The following is a 25,878-nucleotide window of genomic DNA, read 5'->3' on the forward strand; positions in this document are numbered from 1 at the left end:
ATTGGGGTATACCTGGTTCTTTTTTTTTTTTTTTCACATTGTGTCCTCTGTCATCAAATCATACTTCTGACGACACTCTGCTGCAAACTGGAGTGAGAATCGAATCTCTACTTGACTTGGTTTTTCCATATTTTCCCATAATGGTTATGTGAAAACTCTAGCGATCCAATTTTTTCGGATTCGTAATAGTAGGTATATAGTTCCTGCATAAAAGCCATGCTGTTTGTAATGAAACGTCTAAGTCTCAAAGAAGGTTGAGCAGAAAATGTAAGTATTATTACGAGCTTTGGATTTTTTTTTATTTTAGTTGGTTATTTAACGACGCTGTATGAACTACTAGGTTATTTAGCGTCGATGAGATTGGTGATAGCGAGATCATATTTGGTGAGATGAGGCCGAGGATTCGCCATAGATTACCTTGCATCCACATTACGGTTGGGGAAAACCTCGGAAAAAAACCCAACCAGGTAATCAGCCCAAGCGGGGATCGAACCCGCGCCCGAACGCAACTTCAGACCGGCAGGGAAGCGCCTTAACCGACTGAGCCACGCCGGTGGCTATGAAGTTTGGATGACTAATGCTTCTCAACCAAATAGTAACACGTTATATGTAAACTATTCGAGTCAGAAAATGCAGATGCCACAAAATTATTAGATTCACTAACAAATTTGATAGGTACGTTTAATAAGTGACAAAATTTTAAATCCTTTGGCTATAATATTCATCCTTAAAGTGTAGAATTGACGACGATATTGATACATCCCGATATCTTATCTTTTCGGTTGAAAATGATCGGATAAGTTCCAACTTGTTAGGTGACATCCAGAATAATGTACGCGAAAGGTGTGTTATTTGCAATGAAAGAACCTGACATAACTGGAACAGGCTCCCTGAAAATGTAGAGATTCTCAAGAAAATGTCACTGCTTAGTGCCAGTGAAGTTCTAAAACCAGTTAATCCACCTCTTACTGATTTGGTTATAGCTTTAGGGTATGAAGCTGAGATTGATAAAATTGAAAACCTGTGGAGAAACATACGGTACACTTAACGAATGGGTCAATGAGATTACCACTGTAGAATTTTGGAAAGAAGTTAATCAATATAAAGATTCTGCTGGTGAAAATCCTTTTTCCGAATTAGTTTCATTGGCTTATTGATGTGAGGTTGCCACATTCAAATGCGGAATTGGAGCGAGTTTTTAGCCAGGTAAATATTCTGAGGAAAAAAACTTAAAAACAGGATCAAAATAAGTATCCTCTTAGCGAATCTAAGAAATAGGTTTGGACTTTGCAACATAGGAAAATGGTTTTTCTATGAAATCCCATCTAGTGTTTTACAACGTTTTGAACAAAGGCAGCTTACACACAAGCAACAACATCAGATAAACTGAAAGGTGCTGAGATGAGAATTGACATTAGAAGGGAGGAATAGGACGACTAGGGTGGGGATAACTGGCGTTCATTGTTTTACAGTTTATCCCATTTTACTGTTTGCGTGATCCGTTCTCACTGGTTCTTTCTCTGTCTCTAGCATTTCCTGGCAACTGTAATAGTTTTGGACAGTTTTTTTCTCACTGTCAGTGGTTGTTGGCGACTTTAGGTTCGTTCCAACAAACGGTTCATGGATCAGTTCATGTACGGTTCCTGTACCATCTTAGGCCCATAACACACTTGAGTTTTCGCCAGCGAGAAATGTGTTGCGAGAAAGAGGCGAAGAGCCTTCCTCCACACACTTGGCGAGTTCTCGCTATCACAGATCACACCTCGCTACGATCATCTATGCACTGCCTTCATGCAGAAAGCATTTATCTGATTATAGTATTCACTCGTTGGGGGAAATATTAAAGGTTATGTATTTACGTATATTGTCGTACTTAAATACATAACCTGTAAGTATATTGTCGGACTTTACAAATTACGTTCGAACGCTTTGTTGAATCTAAGCATTCTGATGATGAGGAAATGGAGTTACATGAACGTATTTTGTTCATGAAAAGAAGAAGTAGGCCTAAAATTAAAGCCAGAAATATCTGAAAATCACATTGTATCTTACAAAAATAAGGGCGAGTTTTGGACACTGGTTTCGATTTGAATGATGATACGTTTAGGCGTTATTTCAGGTTCAATGGACCACAGTTTTTTTTTTTTTTTTGCCATTCATGATATGATAGAGAATTCTTTGCTATATTCTGATTAAAATTACGTAAACTGTTAAGAGATATAGGTACATTATTTCAAATGTTTAATCAATACTATTAAATCACAACAAAATAAAATATAGACCTATTTATTTTCAGATATTTCTATCCAGATTTCTTCTTTAAGTTTCGTGTTTTTATAGTTTCCATCCCGTGTATCATATAAATAGGCCTACGGGTGATATCGTAAAAGTTCGATAAGTTTCTGACTGCAATTATCAGCCATCTTTCCTCGTTTTCAAATAAAAACAATATAATTCATCGCCACCTGTGATATCTTTTTCTACATTCAATCGTCATAAAGAGTATAAATGTCAAACATCTTTGATAATTGTGTGAAGAAAATTCGCTGAGCTACCGATTCCAGCGAAACTCGCGCGAGGTTTTTGCCTCGAACGAGAATCTCTTCCAGTGTGTGGACGTCCATTTGAATCCACGTTATCAATTTATTAATTTTCTCGCAACACATTTCTCGCCAGCGAAAACTCTTGTGAAGTGTGTTACGGACCTTATGCGCATGCGCTAGTTGAGCATCTGATATGGGATTGAAACTGGATTGGACGCTGTTGGAACGCTTTCGCGGACCGTTACGTACTAAATCCAGAGAAGCTGTAACTGTGATCATCTTTGCTAAGAACGGGATGCTTAATTATCGTTTCGCAGCTAATTCTAATTGCAGAAAATAGAATTTCCATTATTTTCTATAAAAAGATTACAAAAAATATGGAAGGCAAGAATTTCGATAATTCAGTGTCTTGTACTGGGGGATTATCATCTAAAAATAGTTATTTTTTTAATTATTAATTTACGTACGTTATTTATTATACTTTTAACCAAAGCTGCATGTTGAAATTGTAATTAACTATTTCAATACCCAAATAAATTCCATTCCCTTTCTTCTTGGCGAAAATTTAAATATCTCTAGTTTTATTATTCGTCTGCAATGTTACTTTTCATCTTAACCTCATTGATGTGAACAGTCGATCATGTCTTTCTTCAGTATCCAGGAGACGTTGGTGAGCTTATGCGCATGCGCGTCTCGCGTACTCTTCAGTACTTGCGTCAATCCACTGACTATTCTGACCGTTCCGAACCCGTGTCAAAAGGTTGTTGGAACGCCCGACCGTAGTACATGTTGCCGGTTCGGATTTTGTTGGACAACGAGTTAGAAAGAGTAGACTTCCTCGTTGGTGTTGGAACGCTTTTTGTCTACTGCGCATGCTCACGATAGTAACGGACAGGCCCTGACAGTTGTTGGAACGAACCAGTGTTGCCAACTCAGAATTCCATTTACCACTACACAAGCTTAAAAAACCCGTTAAATTGTAGTTGAAAAACTCCAGATTTTTCTTAACGCATCACTCCCAAATTTGAAATACGAACTATACAGTATTAAGAACTGGAGAATTTTATAAAAAATGTAGACTAAATTATGGAAAGTCTGTATCACCTTGTAGGATCTATGTTGTAAGTAAAATCGTATGGACAATTAAAACTGAATATTTTGCATTCAATACCACCTTACACCATTTACATCGAGCTTTCCAACTTTTTTTTTTTTTTTTTCACATCTCTAAACATTTGTGCGTATGGAGTTTTACTTGACATATTTCTTCAAAATTGAATGAAGTAGATCAAGAACACAATACTGGACACTTTGGAAACAATCATATTCAGAACCATACCAGTCCGTTCGAAATCTGATTTCACACCGAGCTGGTGACGTGCCTGCCAATAATGAGTCTGGTTTTAAGTTTAAGTATGTCAGTGTTACATAAACTACAATGCGGAATGATAAATTAAATAATATTCGACGACTTTAAGATATATCAATCATATGAGACAAAGAGGAAGGCATAAAGTAGGAAAGACTGGAGAATGCTGGGTTTGCAGTGAAAGACCTGCTCATGGGCAGAACACTATGAACGAATGAATCATAATATAAGTTATCATAAATGAAAATAATAATTCAGTTCATTATCTACTCTATATGATTAAATATATCAATTCATTTACAAAAACAATGCATGCATGAAGAGTTTAACGAATGTGGCATGCCTTATTTTTTGTACAACAAGAATGGATGAGGCAGGATATGGACATGATTGTACCAAATAGAGTTAACATAAAACGTTGATATTTTACACTCGCACAATGAAAAATTATGATAATACCATATTAATCTCTGGTTTAATTTTAACTAATATTATTATCCGTAAGTACATATAGGAACAATTATAACATCGTTACAAAAAAAAAAAAAAACTTCAAAATACTGTCTCCCTCTGTCGGAATCATCAAAAAACGGCAAATAAATAGCTAGCCGCTGACGATAAAATTCTGTAGCTGACCGTTGTCGTGAAAACACCAGATTTAGCTACAAAACCGCTGACTTGGCAACACTGGAACGAACCTATTGATTTTACAGAAACTACTATCATGGCTTCCTTGATCATATCATCCCTATTGATCCACGTTAATATTGAACGCGTCTAATGCTACAAACTATCAGCAGTGCATTATATTCTTCCACAAAGGTAAGTGTATAGGTATATATTGCTACATTATATAACCATAAGTTGCATGATTTATTCTTCACAAACGGACTTGAACCATTCTCTCCTTTGTGGTATAAATTAAGCCCGCTCATAGTGGAGAAATGGAGCAATGTATTTCATTCTTTGACTCGTTTATCAAAATCGGACAACAGGAAGACTCATTTAGGCTCAATTTGAAACTATTATGCTATGCTCTTCACTATTGTTTTCATTATCGTTGAATTGCTAGTTTAACATGTTGTTTAGTCAACTGTCCGAAGACAGGTCTGAACCTCATAAATGATACCAAGAAGGCTCTACTTATGAGCCAACTAGGCCAGGAGATAATGAGATGGGGTGGCCATTTCATTTCCCCTCCATTACATACACCGCCTACTAGCTACATATGTCTGTGGTAAATATCTTTATGCTCGACCATGCCGAAATGTAGTAATTATACACCTGGTAGTAGCCCTTTAATGCACCTCATTAAAGTACGCCTATTCATTATAGTTCAGTTGTTCAGTCAATGAGAAATCACCATTGTACCACAGTCTAATATACAGTCACGAAGCTTGAGTTTTGAAGGTGCTAGAAACAATAGACTGTGACGGTACTATTTTGCATTGCCTGTAATGAGGCGATATTAGCGATCCTAGTGGTGAGCAACTACCTAATGTTTGCATATTTACTACGTATTGAGCTTCGCGACTGTATATACTAGACTGTGATTGTACCATTATAAAACTGCAAGTATGGATTATTCTCGGATATGCAATCGAAAGACAATTAACGAAACGTCACGGAGGCTGCAAATCCAATACTGTCGCAGAAGGTTATGTTCTGTTACTATAATAATTAGCGTTAATTGTAAATAATATTCAAATAAATTCAATTTGTCATCTCGTCTTTCAATTCTAAATCAATTTCCGGGTTATACCAAAATTAGTTCATGTTATTCTCTACATGTCAATGACATTATTGTTCCTCTGAAAAAATCAATACTTTCGCGTCTGCGCACATCTCACACGAGCTATGCACAAGGTCACTTCCGATCTTGAGTCAAATACAAATAAAATGAATACTTCTGAATATTTTCAAGTTAGAAATATGGCCGAGCATAAAAAGTCGTATGAAACTTGCCTATAATGGTAATTAAGACGCTCGTATGAAAATTATGAAACTCGCTTGCGCTCGTTTCATATACAAACATACTTGCGTCTTAATGAATATAATTATAGGCTCGTTGCATAATGGTAGTAGCCCTTTAATGCACCTCATCAAAGTACACCTATTCATTATAATTCAATTGTTCAGCCAATGAGAAATCACCATTGCACCAGTATAAAACCGCAAGTATCGATTATACTCGGATATACAATCGAAAGACAATTAGCGAAACGTCATGGTAATCCAATACTGTCGCAGAAGGTTATGTTCTGTTACTATAATAATTAGCGTTAATTGTAAATAATATTCAAATAAATTCAATTTGTCATTTCGTTTTTCAATTATAAATCAATTTCCAGGTTATATCAATATTAATGTTCATGTTATTCTCTAGATTATATCAAGGTAATTGACATTCGTCCCTCGGACAAAATCAATACTTTCGTGTCTGCGCACATCTCACAATTTAGAAGGTCACTTCCGCTCTTCACATGAATACTTATGAATAATTTCAAGTTAGAATTATGGTCGAGCATAAAAAGTCGTATGAAACTTGCCTATAATGGTAATGAAGACGCTCGTATGAAAATTATGCGACTCGCTTGCGCTCGTTTCATAAACAAACGTACTCGCGTCTTAATTACTACCATTATAGGCTCGTTGCATAATGTACTATTCTGACAACTTCAGTCTTCAATTGTCCGGATTTGTTTGTAAGGTAAATACTTTAACAACCCTAGAATCGACATGGTCATCTGTCTTCGTTTGTGTGTGTGTGTGTGTGTGTGTGTACGTGTGTGTTTTTTCCAAGCGCTATGTTCGATTCAAGTTTGTCGAGCGTGACAAGAACCAGTCTGTTTTGAAGAAGCGGATCTATTCAACTCATTTGAATCTGCCCCTTGTAGCGCTCTGGCCTCTCCTATCCTCACCTCCCAAGACTTCATGCTTTTAGCTGCGTAAGGTGTTTTAGAACAAATCTTGTGAACATTTATTTAGATTTAAGGTTAGGTAATTTTTATTACAAAATTATTTTTAAACATCCACAGCATTATTGGTACATATAGGTAAATAACATTTTGTTTTAAAAATATGTAACACTTTTTACTATAAGCCTACCAATTACCGACAGAAAATAGCTATAATTATATTCAAATAAATCACAGTTGCTCGGTAACAATACATGTGTGACTATACGGACGATGAAACAAAGTATTGTGTCCGATATAAAACGCATTGTTATTTTCAGTGTCGTACTCACAATTTTGTCAAGGTGAGGGTATTAATAGTACATTATGCAACGAGCCTACAATGATAATAATTAAGGCGCGAGTATATAATTTTCATACGAGCGTCTTAATTACCATTATAGGCAAGTTTCTTACGGCTTTTTATGCTGGACCATATTTCTAACTTGAAATTATTCAGAAGTATTCATTTTATTTGTATCTGACAGAAGATCGGAAGTGACCTTGTTCATAGCTCGAAAATTGTAAGATGTGCGCAGACGCGAAAGTATTGATTTTTTCCGAGGAACAATAATGTCATTGACCTTGATATAATTTAGAGAATAACATGAACTAATTTTGATATAACCTGGAAATTGATTTAGAATTGGAAAACGAGATGACAAATTGAATTTATTTTAATATTATTTACAATTAACGCTAATTATTATAGTAGCAGAACATAACCTTCTGCAACATTATTGGATTTCCAGCCTCCGTGACGTTTCCCTCGTTGTCTTTCGATTGCATATCCGAGAATAATCGAAAACCTGAACTTTAATGAATAGGTGTACTTTAATGACATGCATTAAAGGACTGCTACCAGGTGTATAATTACTACATTTCGGCATGGTCGAGCATAAAATTATTTACATTTCAAATTGTTAGTATTTAAAATTTGTATATTATTATTATTATTATTATTATTATTATTATTATTATTATTTTTATTTTTATTATTGAAACAAACAAGTGATGAAATCTTCCAAGGTTATATTATTTAAAATCTTGTAATATTTAGAATAAAAATAATATCACGAGACAAAGTGCTCAAGCAAAATCGATGTTTTTTTTTTTTTATTTTAAATCCACCTGTAATTGAAAGCCTGCTTCTGTTGATGGTGGATTTAAAATAAAATAATAATAATAATAATAATAATAATAATAATAATAATAATAATAATAATAATAATAAGCGCTAGCCTTCTGTGCTCAAGGTTGCGGGTTAGATCCCGGCCAAGGCCGATGGCATTGAAGTATGCTGAAATGCTCATGTCAGTAGATTTACTGGCATGTAAAAGAACTCCTGCGGGACAAAATTTCGGCACACCGGCGACGCTGATATAACCATATACCCTACTATAATAATACCGGACAGCTGTATACTAGCAGCGTTGACATGAGTGCAAAGTATCGCGGACCTGACATCTAGCGGAGCGGCGTGGAATTACGTCCACAAATACAAATATTAACATAGTGAATTCGAACTAGTTTTTAAATCGTGAGTTACTAATTTGGAATAATATATGAAACAGTCAAGAAATGCTCAATAATATTTAATGTAAAATTATTGTCTTATATAAAAACTACATATTATGAGAAATATTGCATAATTCATATTACTTTCCGTAATTAATTGTTTCATATTTTTTCTTTGGTTTAGTGAGACAAAATCAATTGAAATTTTTAAAAACAGTGCAGGGCCTATACCACATATTAAAATAAACAAGTTTATCAGCATTACTGTTCAACATTTCTCATCGAAACTTTGTGGGTATAACAAAGAAACTACGGAGAATCGATTTATGCATTCTCCGGTAAAAGGGCCTATGGGCCCCTATTGCAGCTACGTCCTAAATTCTGATATTAGGAATGAATTTACAATAATCCTTTATATGCGCATTGCTGACAACTGTAAAGATAAAATTGATAGTAATCTGATGTTTCTAATAATTAATAAAGGCAAGTGGACGACAATGAAACTTAATTTGACAAAACCTTAAAATGTCCGATACATTTTAACTTCTGTACATGTATTAGGTCTAAATAAAAAAGCTAATTTCTATTTTTCTATCAACACAAAGACGAAGGAATTATTCCTACTAAAGAATGTTGTTGACTCACATTTTATGATCTCTCGGAAATCGAAAGTACGATTTGGAGCAATTTGTAATGCTGTTATTTTGTAGCAATTATAAACAGCACATACATACCCAGACATTTTAACACAGTACTATTTAATAAAACTATTAACTAGCCCAGCAACAAGATACGTTGCAGTTGATCACAGCTGTTTTCGCGAGTATCGCCATACCGGCCGCCTAGGTAGCAGCACCAGAGTCGTTTGCGCGCAGAACTGATAGCTGTCCGGTATTATTATAGTAAGGTATTTGATATAATCTCTGCAGTTGCGAGCGTCGTTAAATAAACCATAATTAAAAATTTTTATTATTATCTAACGGTATATGTATTAATAAATTATACTATGTTATAGTAGAACATATTCATGAATATACTTATAAATTCTTTGAAACGTAAATTTTTCAGGAGCCAGCCAATTTTTAACAAATTTTAACTTCTGTTTAATTTTGTATAATTAAAATTCTTGTGCGATTATTACACTTACATAATGAATATATGCAAGGTGAGGTAGGCGGGCTATGCCTTATGTCGGTGTAGATTTTGTTACTGTGACAGTTAAAAATTAGAGAACGAACAACGATTATGGATTAAAAAAATACTCATATCTAAATGTATTTTTTTTTTTAAGTTTGGGGGGGGGGGGTTCAAATCCGGTAACCTCCCATTGTGTACAGTCCTGGTTGTTTTAAAACTTATATTTCGTTCAATATCGACCCTACACAAATTTTGTTCAGAGTAAGACTTGTAACAAAGATTTTTAAAGCAACGTTTGTTATGTAATATCCTAAAAAAATGAATAACAAGCGAGATATTTCGATTTACTTCAGTCCCTCTTTAAAGAAAGTACTTTTATGCCCGGTTTCTGGAAAGACAGTTACCTGTACATACAGAGTTATCTACGATTTAACACGCTGATATGTTTGAAACGAGTTTCCGAAACAACAGTTCTCGTAATCTTTACTTCAGCTGGTAACTGTGCCTCGGCCTGTAGTTAAAGCGAAGGGAGCATCAAGTCGGCCGTGGGCTGTTAATACTGATTCGAACAAATACCGACATGCGGCGCTACTGCATTACTGTTTCGTAAACTATAATAACTGGTATTAAATAATAATATAGACCGGAATTAATTTACTGTATCATTGGTATAGTTTAAAAAATTTGGCGTTTTATTTACGTAACTTGCGGTAAATGTTCTACTTTCTATGACATATTAGGATAATAATCCATATATTGTGGGTCCCTATCACCATGGCATGGCGCGTCCTCAGGTTGCAGATAGAGGAGACGGCCTCCAGATGTGGAGGGTAGCTGCGAATATATTGAATAAGCAGTCGTGGACAGCCGATAAGGGGTGGTCCTCCAGCTTGAGGGTTGGGCGAAGGGCTAACAACCCATGACCGTAAAAAACAGCTTGTTACGAAACCTAACAATAAGCCTCGGAATGGGACTGATTCTCCGGCACGACCACAGCAAAGGAATAAGGTTATAAGATTTGGTACATGGAACGTAACTAGTCTTTATAGAACAGGAGGGGTAACATTAGTAGCAAAAGAACTAGCTAGATATAGAATAGACTTCGTGGGAGTATAAGAGGTTAGGTTAGATGGGAATGGTATATCACAAATAGGCGATTACTTGTTGTATTATGGGGAAGGAAACATTAATCACCAATTAGGAACAGGATTCTTTGTACATAAAAAAATAAAATCAGCAGTAAAAAAGGTCGAATTTATAAGTGACAGGTTATCGTTTTTAGTACTTAAGGGTAGATAGTGCGATATCGTAGTTATAAATGCTCACGCCCCTACAGAAGAGAAAGACGACCATATAAAGGATAGCTTCTATGAGGAGTTGGAACACACTTTTGATCAGTTACCTAGATATCACATGAAAGTTTTATTGGGGGATTTCAACGCTAAGGTAGGACGGAAGGATATTTTTAAACCAACAATTGGAAAAGAGAGCCTACACGTAAGTAGTAATGACAATGGAGTTAGGTTAGTCAACTTTGCCACATCAAAAAATTTAATTGTCAAGAGTACAACATTCTCCCATAAGGATATACATAAATATACTTGGACTTCTCCAGACGGAATGACACACAACCAAATAGATCACATCTTGATAGATAAACGAAGACATACTAATATAGTAGACATTCGAACTTTCAGGGGGGCAGACTGTAATTCTGACCATTATTTGGTAATTGGAGAATTAAGAGAAAGACTATCAGTAGCCAAGCGAGTAGAGCAACAAGCTAATATTAGTAGATTCAATATTTTGAAATTAAAGGACGAGGAATCTAAGCAACGTTATCAGGTTGACATTTCTAATAGGTTTGCCACTTTAGAAAGTTCTGACGAAGTTGAGGAAGAGTTAGATGTTAATAGCGTGTGGGAAAATATCAGAGATAGTATCAAAATTGCAGCTGAGCAGAGCATAGGTTATCATGAAACTAAGAAAAAGAAACCATGGTTTGATGAAGATTGTTCCATTGCAGTAGATAGAAGGAAACAGGCAAAATTGAAATTCTTACAGGATCCAATTGAGGAGAATAGAGATAATTATTTGAAGGAAACACGGGAAGCAAGTCGTACACTTAGGTATAAAAAGAGAGATTACTTGAAGGAAAAACTGAATGAGATAGAAACAAATAGCAAGAATAAAAACATTCGAGATTTATATAAGGGTATAAAGGAATTTAAAAATGGATATCAGGCAAGGGTAAACGTGATCAAGGATAAGAATGGTGACTTGCTTGCAGACTCTCATTCAAACCTTAACAGATGGAAAAACTATTTTGCGCAACTACTAAATATACATAGGCCAAGTAGAAACGATCGGGACGAAATCGAAATACAAACTGCTGAGCCATTTATACCGGAACCCACACTTTCTGAAGTCGAAATTGCGATAGAAAATCTGAAAAAGTACAAGTCTCCAGGTTTTCATCAAACTCCTGCAGAATTAATACAAGAGGGTGGAAGCGTATTATCTAGCGAAATTTGTAAACTTGTACTTGCAATTTGGGAAAAGGAAATTGTACCAGAACAATGGAAGGAGTCCATAATCGTACCTATTTTTAAGAAGGGGGACAAGACTAACTGTAGTAACTTTCGAGGAATATCACTTTTGTTGACGTCATACAAAATTTTGTCGAATATCCTTTTGAGAAGATTAACTCCATATGTAGATGAAATTATTGGGGATCATCAGTGTGGTTTCAGGCGTAATAGATCGATTATTGATCATATTTTTTGTATTCGACAGATATTGGAAAAAAATGGGAGTATAAGGGTACAGTGCATCAGTTATTCATAGATTTAAAAAAGGCGTATGACTCGGTTAAGAGAGAAGTTTTATATAATATTCTTGTTGAATTTTGTTATTCCCAAGAAACTAGTTCGATTAATTAAAATGTGTCTTAGTGAAACTTATAGCAGAGTCCGTATAGGCCAGTTTCTATCTGATGCTTTTCCAATTCACTGCGGGCTAAAGCAGGGACATGCACTATCACCTTTACTTTTTAACTTTGCTCTAGAATATGCTATTACGAAAGTTCAGGATAACACAGAGGGTTTAGAATTGAACGGGTTACATCAGCTGCTTGTCTATGCGGATGACGTCAATATGTTAGGAGAAAATCCTCACACGATTAGGGAAAACGCGGAAATTCTACTTGAAGCAAGTAAAGAGATAGGTTTGGAAGTAAATCCCGAAAAGACTAAGTATATGATTATGTCTCGTGATCAGAATATTGTACGAAATGGAACTATAAAAGTTGGAAATTTATCCTTCGAAGAGGTGGAAAAATTCAAATATCTTGGAGCAATTGTAACAAATATAAGTGAAACATGGGAGGAAATTAGACGCAGAATAAATATGGGAAATGCCTGTTATTATTCGGTTGAGAAGCTTTTGTCATCTAGTCTGCTGTCAAAAAATCTGAAAGTTACAATTTATAACTCAGTTATATTACCGGGTGTTCTGTATGGCTGTGAAACTTGCACTCTCAGTTTGAGAGAGGAACAGAGATTGAGGGTTTTTGAGAATAAGGTTCTTAGGAAAATATTTGGGGCTAAGAGGGATGAAGTTACAGGAGAATGGAGGAAGTTACACAACGCAGAACTGCACGCATTGTATTCTTCACCTGACATAATTAGGAACATTAAATCCAGACGTTTGAAATAGGCAGGGCATGTAGCACGTATGGGCGAATCCAGAAATGCATATAGAGTGTTAGTTGGGAGGCCAGAGGGGAAAAGACCTTTAGGGAGGCCAAGACGTAGATGGGAAGATAATATTAAAATAAATTTGAGGGAGGTGGGATATGATGATAGAGACTGGATTAATCTTGCTCAGGATAGAGACCAATGGCGGGCTTATGTGAGGGCGGCAATGGATCTCCGGGTTCCTTAAAAGCCAGTAAGTAAGTAAGTAAATAAGTATTAGGATAATAATGTGGGTTTGTAAAGATAATTTCGATTTTATGTCGTCAGTCAAGGAATATTTTATTCTTGGATGTTCTACCAATGCCAATGGTATTTCGGTCTCCGAAAGTCCATTTGAACACATGGAAACATTCATATGGACGAATGTAACATATTTTTACATTACCAATATGGCTGCCATAACCACCACAGCTAACTGCGATTGCAGTTCTGTTGTAGAAATTACATCTAGTCCTCTCTTCACTAGTATTTACCTCGATGATCACGCCAAATATCAACAATTATTGCTTTTTTAATCATATTAATCCTTAATTAAAAAGCCTGCTCCTACTAGTACAGAGCTGACTGTCATATTACTGCTGAAAACGTGAAAATAAAAATAACTATAAATAACTAAAAAAATCACTAACAAAATACTAGTGGACACATCTATGGACAACAAGATATACTGAACTTGAAGTTACTTCAACTATTAGTTACAAGATCTTATAAATCTACATTTAACTTTTCGAACATTCATGAAAGTTATCAGCGCAGTTAAATTTATAAGTGCAGTTAAGTAACTGACAGTTAACTGAGTTATACCAGAAACCGGGCATTAATGTCATACGGCCTAAAATCTGAGTGGGACCTAACTTATTTTACATACCAATTTTCGTGAAAATCGGTTTGACCATTATCGAGTGAAATTGTAACAAACATACGAACATATAAACAAAAATGTCGGAAATGCTATTTTAGCTCTCAAAACCGTTCAGTATACATGTTTACGCCAATTATTTTTGTAAAAGCGAAAATTATTAAAAAAAATTTAGATTACAATTTTTAATATTGTTTTTTATTTATTTATACCAATATTTTTGTGAAAGTTCAGTAATATTAATAACAAGGAAAATTACCTATACTCATTACTTTGCGTAACTTGCAAGATATGTACACGGCGCAGCTAAAACATAATAGCGCAAAGAGAGGAGGAACTAAAGAGAAAGTCACCGAACATATGTATGTAAGGAAGGGGAAAGACTGAATAAACGCGATGGGAGCTTCGATTCTACAGAGACTGAACGAACTTGAGCCGAACATAGGCCTCTGACCGGTTTCCAAGAGACTTGGGTGTTTCAGTTTACATGCTTCTTTTCCACGTACTGTTGGTTGCCTATGGAGTAGGGCGAAGTTCGTAGTATCCTAGATCATATATGTAACAGATATGTCGGGGTCATGGGCTTTGAGGTTAACAACTTTTGTCAGGTTTACTACGCTGCCATCTAGTTGTTACATAAAGAGTCACGTCATAATACACATTTGAATTGCATTAGCGACTGTGCTGCCATCTCGTGTTCGTTTACGGCTGACGGGTGGCGATCCTGGCGGTTGTTCTCTTCAAAGTGCTGCCGATTTTAACGTAGCGAGGAGTTATCTGTTACATATATGATCTAGGGTAGTATCTTGATATACCAGCGGAAGATAGATTCAGACCGTGTTAGGGTACATACACGTTGGAGCGACGATAAACGATAAAGGAAGCAGCGATGCTATATCAGGGAGAATTGAAGCATGCATTGTCTTTGAGGTGTGCATATTGGAGTAGCGATAAAAGCGAAGATACACGATAAAAGCGACGAAAAAGAATAGTACCATTTTTTTTTCGCTCTTGTCGTTTATATGATCTCTGATTAAGATAATATTAATCTGTATAATTACCGGTGGTTGTCAATATATCCGAATATTAATCGATTTATTATTATTTCGGTATATTAAATTAATTATTGTAGATATTGGCAAATTGATCAGTTGTGTATTTATTGGTCATATGTTATGTGATCACAAGAACCAATCACAACACAACGAATTTATACTATCTTTGGGATGAGAAACTGGTTTAATTTTGTACGTATTTAAGTTACATTCTACCAAAAGTCTCAACAGTACTTCTCATATAGGTATCTCATTATATAACAAGATACCAGGGGATATTAAATACTTAAATTATGAAGGTTTCAAAACCAGGGTAAAAACTATTCTGGTCCAGTCCATGCCGTTCAAAATCACTGATTTCTTGCATTAAAGCTATAAAGCAAAATACCTACCTTCATTACTGGTGCACATAATTTTTTCTCCAAACAATATTACTAATAATGTAGGACTATCTTGTTTTTACCTAATCTCGCTTAATTTATTTATTTAATGTCTTGTAAACGGAAAATGTATTATATATATTGTTATTTATTGTGTCTTTGGTAGTTTTACTATTCTTTGGAAAACTTAAGAGTGTTAAAATTAAATTCATACTAGAAATTAATTAAATTCATACTAGAAATCTTATTTGTGTGTGTATGTGTGTATCTGTATGTGTATTTTGTGTGTTTGTATCTAATGACGAACCTATAATCTGTAATAGATTGTACAGGGAATGAATAAATACAATATAATTAACCTTGAACTTAGCAGCTGATATTTCCTATATATCCTGTTTCATTAAGTGAATGCATAGAATATCTTCTACTGATAAATCAAAATGTTCGCTTCCCGCGTCCTCGTTGCTCCAATATGAACACATGATTCTTTGATAACACCAAAGCGTCGCTACATCGTTTCTTTTATCGTTTGTCGTTGCTCCAACGTGTACGTAACCTAACGTTTGTGGAGGAAGAGCACGTTCTTCATTTCGTGTGACGTCAGGTGAGAGCATCGTAATGGAAAGTTGCCTACATAAACGGCGTTTCTTTGAGTTAAGATTATTCATAACTAGTCTAAATCAGCCTGTCCCTCAGTTGTAAAAAAACCTGGATGTCACTTGTCTTTTCATGCTGATTTAACAAGCCACTTAAACGATTTAAATTTTTCACTTCAGGGCAAGGATCTAATCGTAACTGATATACTATAGAGTTAAAGCGTTCAAATTGTCATTGGCTCTATGGGTAAATCTATTGCTGGCTGGAAACACTGTGCATATTTCAAAGTTATCGCAAGTGCGTGATCCGGACATTAGTCTCTCTGAAGAATATATGCAAATAAATTATACATGATCTTCTTCGCCAGTTTGGGTCGAGCTTTTATGACGTAGAAACGGTTTCTACTACATTTGAGCTCTTTGTAATCCCTTATTCAGTAGATGTCAAAGATGTTCCTAGCAGATACCAACTGGAACTGTTAAATTTACAATTTGACGATTTGTTGAAGGACAAAAATATAACACAAGAAGGACTTGGCTGACTTTTACAAGAATTTCTCCCAAGCCAGATTCCCGAGATTGTACGCACTTGCTGCCTAGGTATCATGTATGTTTGGTTAGACATATGTATGCCAACAATAATTTTCTGTTATGAAACTTGCTAAGCCTAAATCTAGAAGTACCTTGTCAGATCGCAACCTAACATGCAGTCTTAGGTAATACATTGCCCAGTCATTATGTCCCAATATTGATAAATAAGTTAAAGAAAAAAGAAACAGAAAATTCAGAAAAATGTCCACATAATCTTTCTGTGCCTTCTTCCAAATTGCAGAGAAAAGAAAATATAGTTTCCATATACCTATTTTCTCGTAGTAGAGCAAAGGTTTAATTATTTCTAATATTTTAAGCACGTTGTGAGATTGGAGTCATTATAAATAAAGGACATCTTGACGTACAAATTAATGTGCATAATAAATACTTCTTTTATTTTACACTAACCGTACCCGTGCACTCCGCTGCACCCGTTCGAAATAAATGTAAAGTAATTACATAATTAAAATAGGACATTTGATCCAGGGAAGATTCGTGTTTGATAGAAGGAAAAATCGTTTAATATGTTACTTAATTTAAATTGCATCCAAATAATTAAAATGCGATCATTTTGGTCCAGAGACACTCATTGGCGCAATGACAATTCCTTTAACATGTTTCTTAATTTTTATTACATGCAACCATAGCTTAATGAAGATTGACATCATTTAGATTTAATGTGTATATTTTATTTTACTTGTTATAGGTTTCCATTGAATTATGGTAATAACTTAATTTTAACCCTTGTTTTCTACGTATTCAGTAAATGGCGCTTGGCCCACTATGGTTCTGATATTGTATTATTTTATATTATATTATATTATATTATATTATATTATATTATATAATGTTATGTTATGTTATATTATATTATAATAACATTATAGCATTATGTCCATGTAGGGAAACTACACTGTCCAATGGTGAAATAATGATTAATTATACAAATCGGTTAATTTAGCTTCCGATATTACTTCATACAAACACAGAAACATTCTCTATAGGCTATCTTTCATAGCTTTCGATTGTTGCTGTCCAAGACCCCTTATAGACGAAGTTTTTTAATTCATTACACGGCCTTAGATGGCAGTTATTTTAATTTTAAAACTCATTTATCTCATTAAATATCAGTCCTATAAAAATTTTTCAAGGAATAAAACTTATCGCAAATTATTTTTAAAGAAACTTTTGTTATGTAACATTTTTCACAAAAATCAATAATAAGCGAGATATTTCGATTTATTTAATTCAGGCCCCCTTATAACCACCCTTTTAAATAATGTATTTTGAATGCCATATAGCCTAAAATCTAAGTTACAACGAACTTAATTTAGCCTATATTCCAATTTTGATCGAAATCCGTTTGGCCATTATCGCGTGAAAAGGTAACAAACATACAGACAGACAGACAGACTTACAAAATTTTCAAAAAAGCGATATTCGGTTTCAGGGTGGTTATTTATATATGTTAGGACCAATTATGTTTGGAAAATCGAAAATTACCAGAAAAATTTCGGCTACAGATTTTTTTATTAGTATAGATTGTATTTCTTTCGCCAAATTAACTGCAATGAAATACTACGTAATTATTAGATACAAGAAAGTGTTCATTATATGAGACTGACTTTGTTATAGATTGATTTTCGCATAATAGAGCAGAAATTGAATTTTTTATAAGCAGTACACAAGATGTGCAATTCAAACAGTTAACATTACCATTGGGATAGTCAAGCATTAAACTGTGTTAAGAACGCCAGATCACTTATATTTATCTCCTACATCACTGCTACCTGCACGCCTAATACCCTCTCCTCCCTCCCTGCAAACTTCTGTCCACATTTCACATCCCTGCAGAGACGTTGACTACGAGAAGGCAGAGCGGAGTGAGGTGATGTCACAGGGCTGTATCCTGTCCTGGTGTGTGATATACCTTCTCATGTTCGAACATAGCACGACACTAGTGTACACTACGGAGATGTGAAATTATTATTAAACATGCTAGTAAGAATATGCAAAAGCTGACAAATTGCAAGTCACTTTAAGTTTCTTATTATTTTCTTTTTCAGTCGTGAGGAACGTTATCAAGATGGAATGTGAGATCGACCCTCTGGCAATAGGCAGGAGTAATACAACTGATATAGAAGAGGAGAATTCTTTGTCTCAGGTAGCCTATATTGAAAACAATTTATTGCTCAATATCCAATACAACGGCTTCTGTCATTTTGAGAAAAATACATTCTCAAAACCCCCTATTTTTGCCTCAAAAATCAAAACACTAAGTATAAGTCGCGGAAAACTAAAATTTGGAATAAGTTAAACGAAATGTAAAGTTTTGCAAGTAAATTCAAACCAAAAAAGAAAAACTTTAAATGTAGATAACTTCAGACTCACACTTTTCAAAGTGAAACTAATAACGATCAACTTAACATTCCCAAGCTAATGCATTCTAACCTACCCTAACTTAACCTATGTGAAGGACGAAACAGTTGAGTAAATAGCAAACTACGATCACTTACCTCACATTAGGATACAGTTCTCCGATACTTTGCTAGTAGACGTCGCTGTACATAGCCCAGTTTTACACTAATCCTAAACATCTTATTACATATTGAACAAATTCTGAATTATAACCTAAAATAAGACACTTTCCCCGATACTTATTCATAATAAGGTGAAACGAGTAACGCAACTTGCATTTTTGGTCCAGGGAAAATACTTCGTTTAACCGTAGTCTATATGCAACAACGTCTCCTAGCAAATTACCAATTCTCCCACTTCTATGAAAATATAATGCATGTGTTCATGATCTGGATATACCCTGTTGAACATGCATTCTGCTAAATATCTGATATCCGTAAATACAACCTCCACACAAACCTTCATCACGAGACGTGGAACTACACACTCTTCTTATTCTTCTTCGTTCTTTTTTTGGCCTCGGGTTTAATTTAATGACCCCATATAGACAGATAAATTCTCTAATGTAAAATCACAGTCTTAGTATATACAGTCACGAAGCTCAATACTTAGTAAAGATGCATCCATAGATAGTTGCTAATCACTAGGATCGCTACTGTTCCTTCATTACAGACAATGCGAAATAGTATTGGCACAGTCTAGTGTTTCTAGCACCCTCACAACTCAAGCTTCGTGAATGTATATACTAGACTGTGGTAAAACTATATTCTATACTATACTGTGTAAGGAGTACCGAAGTATCTCACCTACATGTTACTAAGTAGTTGAAAAAAAAACGTAAATTAATAATGGATGATAAAAGGTGACAGTGAACACGCCTGCACTTAACGGAGACAGACTGCTGACTGAAAACTACAGGCTCCTTCCATTACCAGAACTAATATCAAAGTGACGGAGACAAAATGTTTGTTCCAGCAAGCAATTCAGAAGGCATTCCGAACTTCTTTCGACACATGCGCCAGTTGTGTACGGTTTCAGAACTAGTTCGAGATTTTTCGTTTTTGGAGCGTTTCTTAAACTGTTCTTTCACGAGTGTCGAAGTTTCTTCTTATGCATCAAAATTTCGGAATTTCCATTTTCCGCTCTTAATCGAGAACCAATTTCACCCATTCCCAACGAGTTCTAAAGCACGTTGGAACAGGAGTGGGAGTTCTGTATCGGTTCGGAATCAGTTCTAGTCGTTGGAACATATAATGAGCTATTGCACATGAACAGGGATCGAGTACAGTCAACCAAAAAATATTATGTGCTGACAACAGAACAATCCAGAGCCTTATTGGTTTTTTTTTTTTACTAGATAGATAGATAGATAGATTTATTCGTTCCATAATATTCTTACATTTGCTTTATAGCATAGAATAAAGAACATGTCCAAGTCTTACGTTTAACAAAAAAATGCAATACATATAAAATGCAAATATGAAATATGTACAGAATTAGTACCTTAATAACCATATTTTATATAATGTAATATGTTTACCATTTAATAGTATTATAATATTTACACAGTACTGTGAAATGTCAAGAATTCATCTACAGAATAGAAAGTGTGAGATATTAAGTAATTTTTTAGTTTTACCTTAAATAATGCAGGGTTTTGGCTATGATTCTTAATGTCTTCAGGAAGACTATTGAACATTTTTATCGCCATGTAACGTACTCCCCTTTGAAAGAATGATAAATTTGATGATGGCATATGAAAATCATTCCTTCTGCGGGTATTTATACTATGTATGGCTGAGTTAGTTGGAAAGTTTTCTTTATTACATAAGAGGAAATTTATTGTAGAGTATATGTATTGATTTGTTAAGGTTAGAATCCCTAATTTTTTTAAAAATAATCTACATGATTCTCTAGCCTTTGCTCCAACTATTATTCTAATGGCTCTTTTTTGTAATAAGAATATATTTTTACTATCTGCAGAATTTCCCCAAAATATTATTCCGTAGGACATAATGGAATGAAAATAGGCAAAATATATTGTCTTTAAGATACTACCCAAATATTGTTGCTAATCTAACACAATGTTGAAGATATGCTACAACATAATGCACAACAGTATATTATATGCAGTAATGGCCGAAATATTAAGAAAACTATGTACAGTTAACGTTAATAACATGTATAACAAATGTTTTTGCATGAAAATATGCATTTGATTATGATTCCTGGCCTTATTCATCATAATGTAAAGCACATTCTGTGGGTTGTGATCAGGCTGTGGGATGCGGACACATAGAGGACAACTTGTAAAGTTAGAAGTTGTCTTGTAACACTGTAATAAATTGCTCATTTAAGATGTGTCTTTGTACTGCAGGAACGGAATATTTTGGATCATCATGTGACTGCTATAAAGGAGGAATATGAGGACCACAGCCAAGGTCTCAGCTCTGAGATAACATTTGAAGAAGATCCGATGCCAATTTCGTTCCTCTTGGTGAAACGTGAACCTGAGGTGAGTGCACCACAAAGAATGTACTGTGTGTTCTTTTTCCACTGTTTATCTTGTGTTTTGATTGTAACGGACACTGCCTCTTTACAACAGTACTTATAGCGCCTTTCAGTCTGTGATAGTTCCAGAAAATCTCATCTCTATTTATTGTTATTGTTGCATTGTTATCTCGTTTTGGTTTTAAATTATTCGAAAACGAAATTGCTCGTACTACTCAGTCGTAATGGTTGCCATAGCTACACATTCCCACAGTGTATTATTTTGATAATGTGTTGTACTTGACTTGATTTCGTTTTGTTTTGTCTATGCCTTTATTAAAATTCTCGATACGTTTTATGATTTTCAAACGATTATTGATTTTTCTGTAGATGTATGCAGAATTACTTTCACCTGCCTTCGTTTGTCTTTTCAGCTATTGTTTTGAAGTATTTACGTGTCTGGGATGTCTTTTGTAGGACATTATGCTGCCAATGTAGAAAAGATATTTTTGAACTTTAGCCTAGAGTAAATTGTGGGGACTTATTTGGGTGAATTCCAGAAGGTGCTCTAAATTTTGCAAAATGTTCTGATGCATACAGACGGATACAGCATACATCAAAGTATACCTCATTTTACTTACTTTCTCTCTGTCAGTGAAGTGCATTGAATTTTAATATAGGTAGAGAATCTTAAAGTTGAAAACTTAATTTGACAGATCTTGAAATTATTAGAAATAGAAATTGAGGTTTTCAGTTTTCTTTAAGTGATTGTCGGTGGATTGCAACTTTGTTGTAATACTCGGGAAAGTTGATTAAATGATCGAACGAATTTTCTATGCATTTTTTTATGTCTAAGATATAAGCATTATTTCCATAGAAAAAAAAGCACTGAAGCCTTACATAAAAAATGATGGAATTATACCGACATTAGCTTTGAAATAAGAAGGGAATTAAGAGTGATGATGCATTTTTCTTTCCATGGAAAGTCTCTTTAAATGTGCATAGCAGATTTTGGGTGCACAGCAATGATCGTTTAGAACTAAACATAGTTTTTCTTTTCCTCTTCATTAAGTTTGAATGAATCAGATATATCTTGAAGTTATTCTCCAAGAGAGTGCAAAAGGTATCAGTCAATTTTTCGTTCACATGTTTTTTCATAATAAGCATAATTAAATCCATTAAACTGTCTTATATATTTTGCAATTTAAGATCATATTGACTTGTATATTGAAATGCATATTTTTTAACAAATCCATCATGTTACTTTTTAATAAAAAAATCCACAGTTAATTCCCGGTTTACCACAGAAATCGTCTGTAGCTGCATTTAGATTGGCAACAGGCTATGACTGTATGGCCAAGCACCTGCATAGAATTGGAATATATCAGTCCCCTAACTGTCCATTGTGGAATTCAAATCAAGAAATGGATTCGGAACACCTCAAAATCTATGCTTCAGTGGCTGACCATGACAATATGTTTGAAAAATATTGGAGTGCAAGAGGTCAAATGACTTTATTGTCAAACGCCTGGCATTACAAAACAACAGCAACTTTTTTATCATACCAGTATACTAACTTTCAATTAACTTTAATTTTTTGTCTTGACAAAAGAAATAATATTTCTTTTGTTCACTGCTGCCACGATGCTTAATGAAATATAGTTTATTTAACAGAATTTATGCTCGACCATGCCGAAATGTAGTAATTATACACCTGGTAGCAGACCTTTAATGTATGTCATTAAAGTACACCTACTCATTAATGGTCAGATCTTTCAGCCAATGACGACTCGGTTTACAACTGTTCAACCAATGACAGGTCAGCTTTCTACCGTTATAAAACCGCAAGTATCCATTATTCTCGGATATGCAATCGAAAGAGAATTAGCGAAAAGTCACGGAGGCTGGAAATCCAATACTGTCGCAGAAGGTTATGTTCTGTTACTATAATAATTAGCGTTAATTGTAAATAATATTCAAATAAATTCAATTTGTCATCTCGTTTTTCAATGTCTAATTTAATTTTAATGTTATCTCTGTAGGTTCTTATGGCCTAGCAAGGTCAATGTGGACATCTGTTCCTCGGAAAAAATCAATACTTTCGCGTCTGCGCACATCTCACAACATACGGGACATTGGCCAAGGTCGGATACAAAGAAAATTAATAATATCAAGTTAGAAATATGGTCGAGCATAAAAAGTCGTATGAAACTCTCCTATAATGGTAATTAAGAAGCTCGTATGAAAATTATGAAACTTGCTTGCGCTCGTTTCATAAATATCCATACTCGCTTCTTAATTACCTTCATTATAGGCTCGTTGCATAATGTACTATTAAAGAACATTTATAAGAAGCTCAAATAACTACACATAGCGTACATAGTTGCCCTCACAATGCTGATGCACATGGACAGTATCATTATCAGTACACAAAACATTGTGAAAGTTATGTGGGATGGAATGATAAAAGCTTTGAGTAAAGTGTGATAATGGATGTTGAGTATTTGATGGCTGGTATAAAGCTATGAAGATTATGTAATGGAATATCTAAAGGTATTACCTTTACTAAGAAAATAATTTTAGGCTTGTTATGAAAGTGTTTGCCAAAGAAGTAGATTAGATAGAAATGTAGAATAGACAGATAAGGGAAGATTATAAGTAATTTTGATGAATGTAAGAAAAATGTCTGTTGTTTAAACATTTTTCTCCTTCTTGTGCTTGTGTAGTGTTGGAGGATTGTATGGATAGCCATTTGCATGAAATGTGCCATGGCTAACTGACAGTGATGATAGGTATAGCCCTATGCCCATAATATTGCAGATATATTAATAATGTTAATAGGATATGTTTTACTATGTATTAGCAGTAATTGGCCGAAATTCCAATTCAATATGTGCTATGATAAGTGAATAGAGTGCACCTAATCACAGGCATGTAGTGAATTTATTAAAAAATTATATTTAAACACAAAAATTAATTTATGGGAGGCCACCGGCGTGGCTCAGTTGGCTAAGGCGCTTGCCTGCCAGTCTGAAGTTGCATTTGGGCGCGGGTTCAATCCCTGCTTGGGCTGATTACCTGGTTTGGGTTTTTTCCGAGGTTTTCTCCAACCGTAAGGTGAATGCCAGGTAATCTATGGCGAATCCTCGGCCTCATCTCGCCAAATACCATCTTGCTATCTTAAGTAAAAAGACAGCTTCGATCATGTATATAAGAACTATCAAAGATGGTGAAGCCATTACTATTTTTATGGACTTAAGTGAACATAAATCTACGATAATGAAGGAAGTTTTATTGAATAACTCAACTTCGTACGGTTTAGATGAAAGGTTTCTTCAAAAGTCTTAGTATGGTTCCTTAGTGATGGGGCAGATGTAGTGCTTGGAGTGAAATCTGGAGTCGGTACTTTGTTAGAGGAACTATTTCCTAACATTATTTTATGGCTCTGCCGTAACTCTAGACTTGAGGTTACAATTATTAACGCGTCTGTGACCAAAATTCCATCTTCCACTTTCAACCTTACAGGGCTAAATTGTATTATACGGTATTTATAGCCAGTTACCGAAAAAATAAGGGAACTGGAAAGTGTAGCCACGAAACTGGGAGTGCAGTTTAATAAAATTAGTAAAAACAAGATGCACTACAGATAGTAGAACAAATGCTCAAAAACAACAACACACCACAAGAACAAATCAAAGAATCATCCACACCACAGACATAATCACAAAACAAAACTACTTCACATACAATAACAAATATTACACACAAACTGAAGGCCTACCCTAGGGATTACCCATTTCCAGCATACTAGCAGAAATATTCTTACACCACATAGAACAGACATACATATTTTAAACAAAGACAACAACAAACACGCAGACAACATCATATATTGGCACAGATACGTAGATGACATACTAATACTAGGACAAATCCAAAACCTACATCAACACATAAACAAAATACACCCAAAGCTACACTACACATTAGAAATTGAAAACAACAAATCCATAAATTTTCTAGACATCACAATAACAAAAGTAGATAACAAACACACATTCAAAGTATACAGAACACCAACAACAACAACACACATACACAACACATCCAACCACTTACACAACACAAACAAGCTGCATTCCGAACAATGGTACACAGACTACTCAACATACCAATGAACCAACAGGATTTAACGAAGAACTAAACA

The 25,878-nt window shown here is 34.8% G+C and overlaps 1 protein-coding gene across 1 annotated transcript in view; it reads left to right on the forward strand.

Moving 5' to 3' along the window:
• Nucleotides 1-4,522: 4,522 nt before the first annotated feature.
• The window catches only part of LOC138693315 (zinc finger protein 665-like), a 35,478-nt gene continuing 14,122 nt past the window's right edge, over nucleotides 4,523-25,878 (forward strand). The window contains exons 1-3 of the mRNA XM_069817202.1: nucleotides 4,523-4,734; nucleotides 18,830-18,927; nucleotides 21,559-21,696. Coding sequence (XP_069673303.1) covers nucleotides 18,850-18,927; nucleotides 21,559-21,696 — 216 coding nt within the window. The 5' untranslated portion in view covers nucleotides 4,523-4,734; nucleotides 18,830-18,849. The remainder of the gene's footprint in view (nucleotides 4,735-18,829; nucleotides 18,928-21,558; nucleotides 21,697-25,878) is intronic.

The sequence above is a fragment of the Periplaneta americana genome, chromosome 17, assembly GCF_040183065.1.
Source record: "Periplaneta americana isolate PAMFEO1 chromosome 17, P.americana_PAMFEO1_priV1, whole genome shotgun sequence".
Lineage (NCBI taxonomy): Eukaryota > Metazoa > Arthropoda > Insecta > Blattodea > Blattidae > Periplaneta > Periplaneta americana.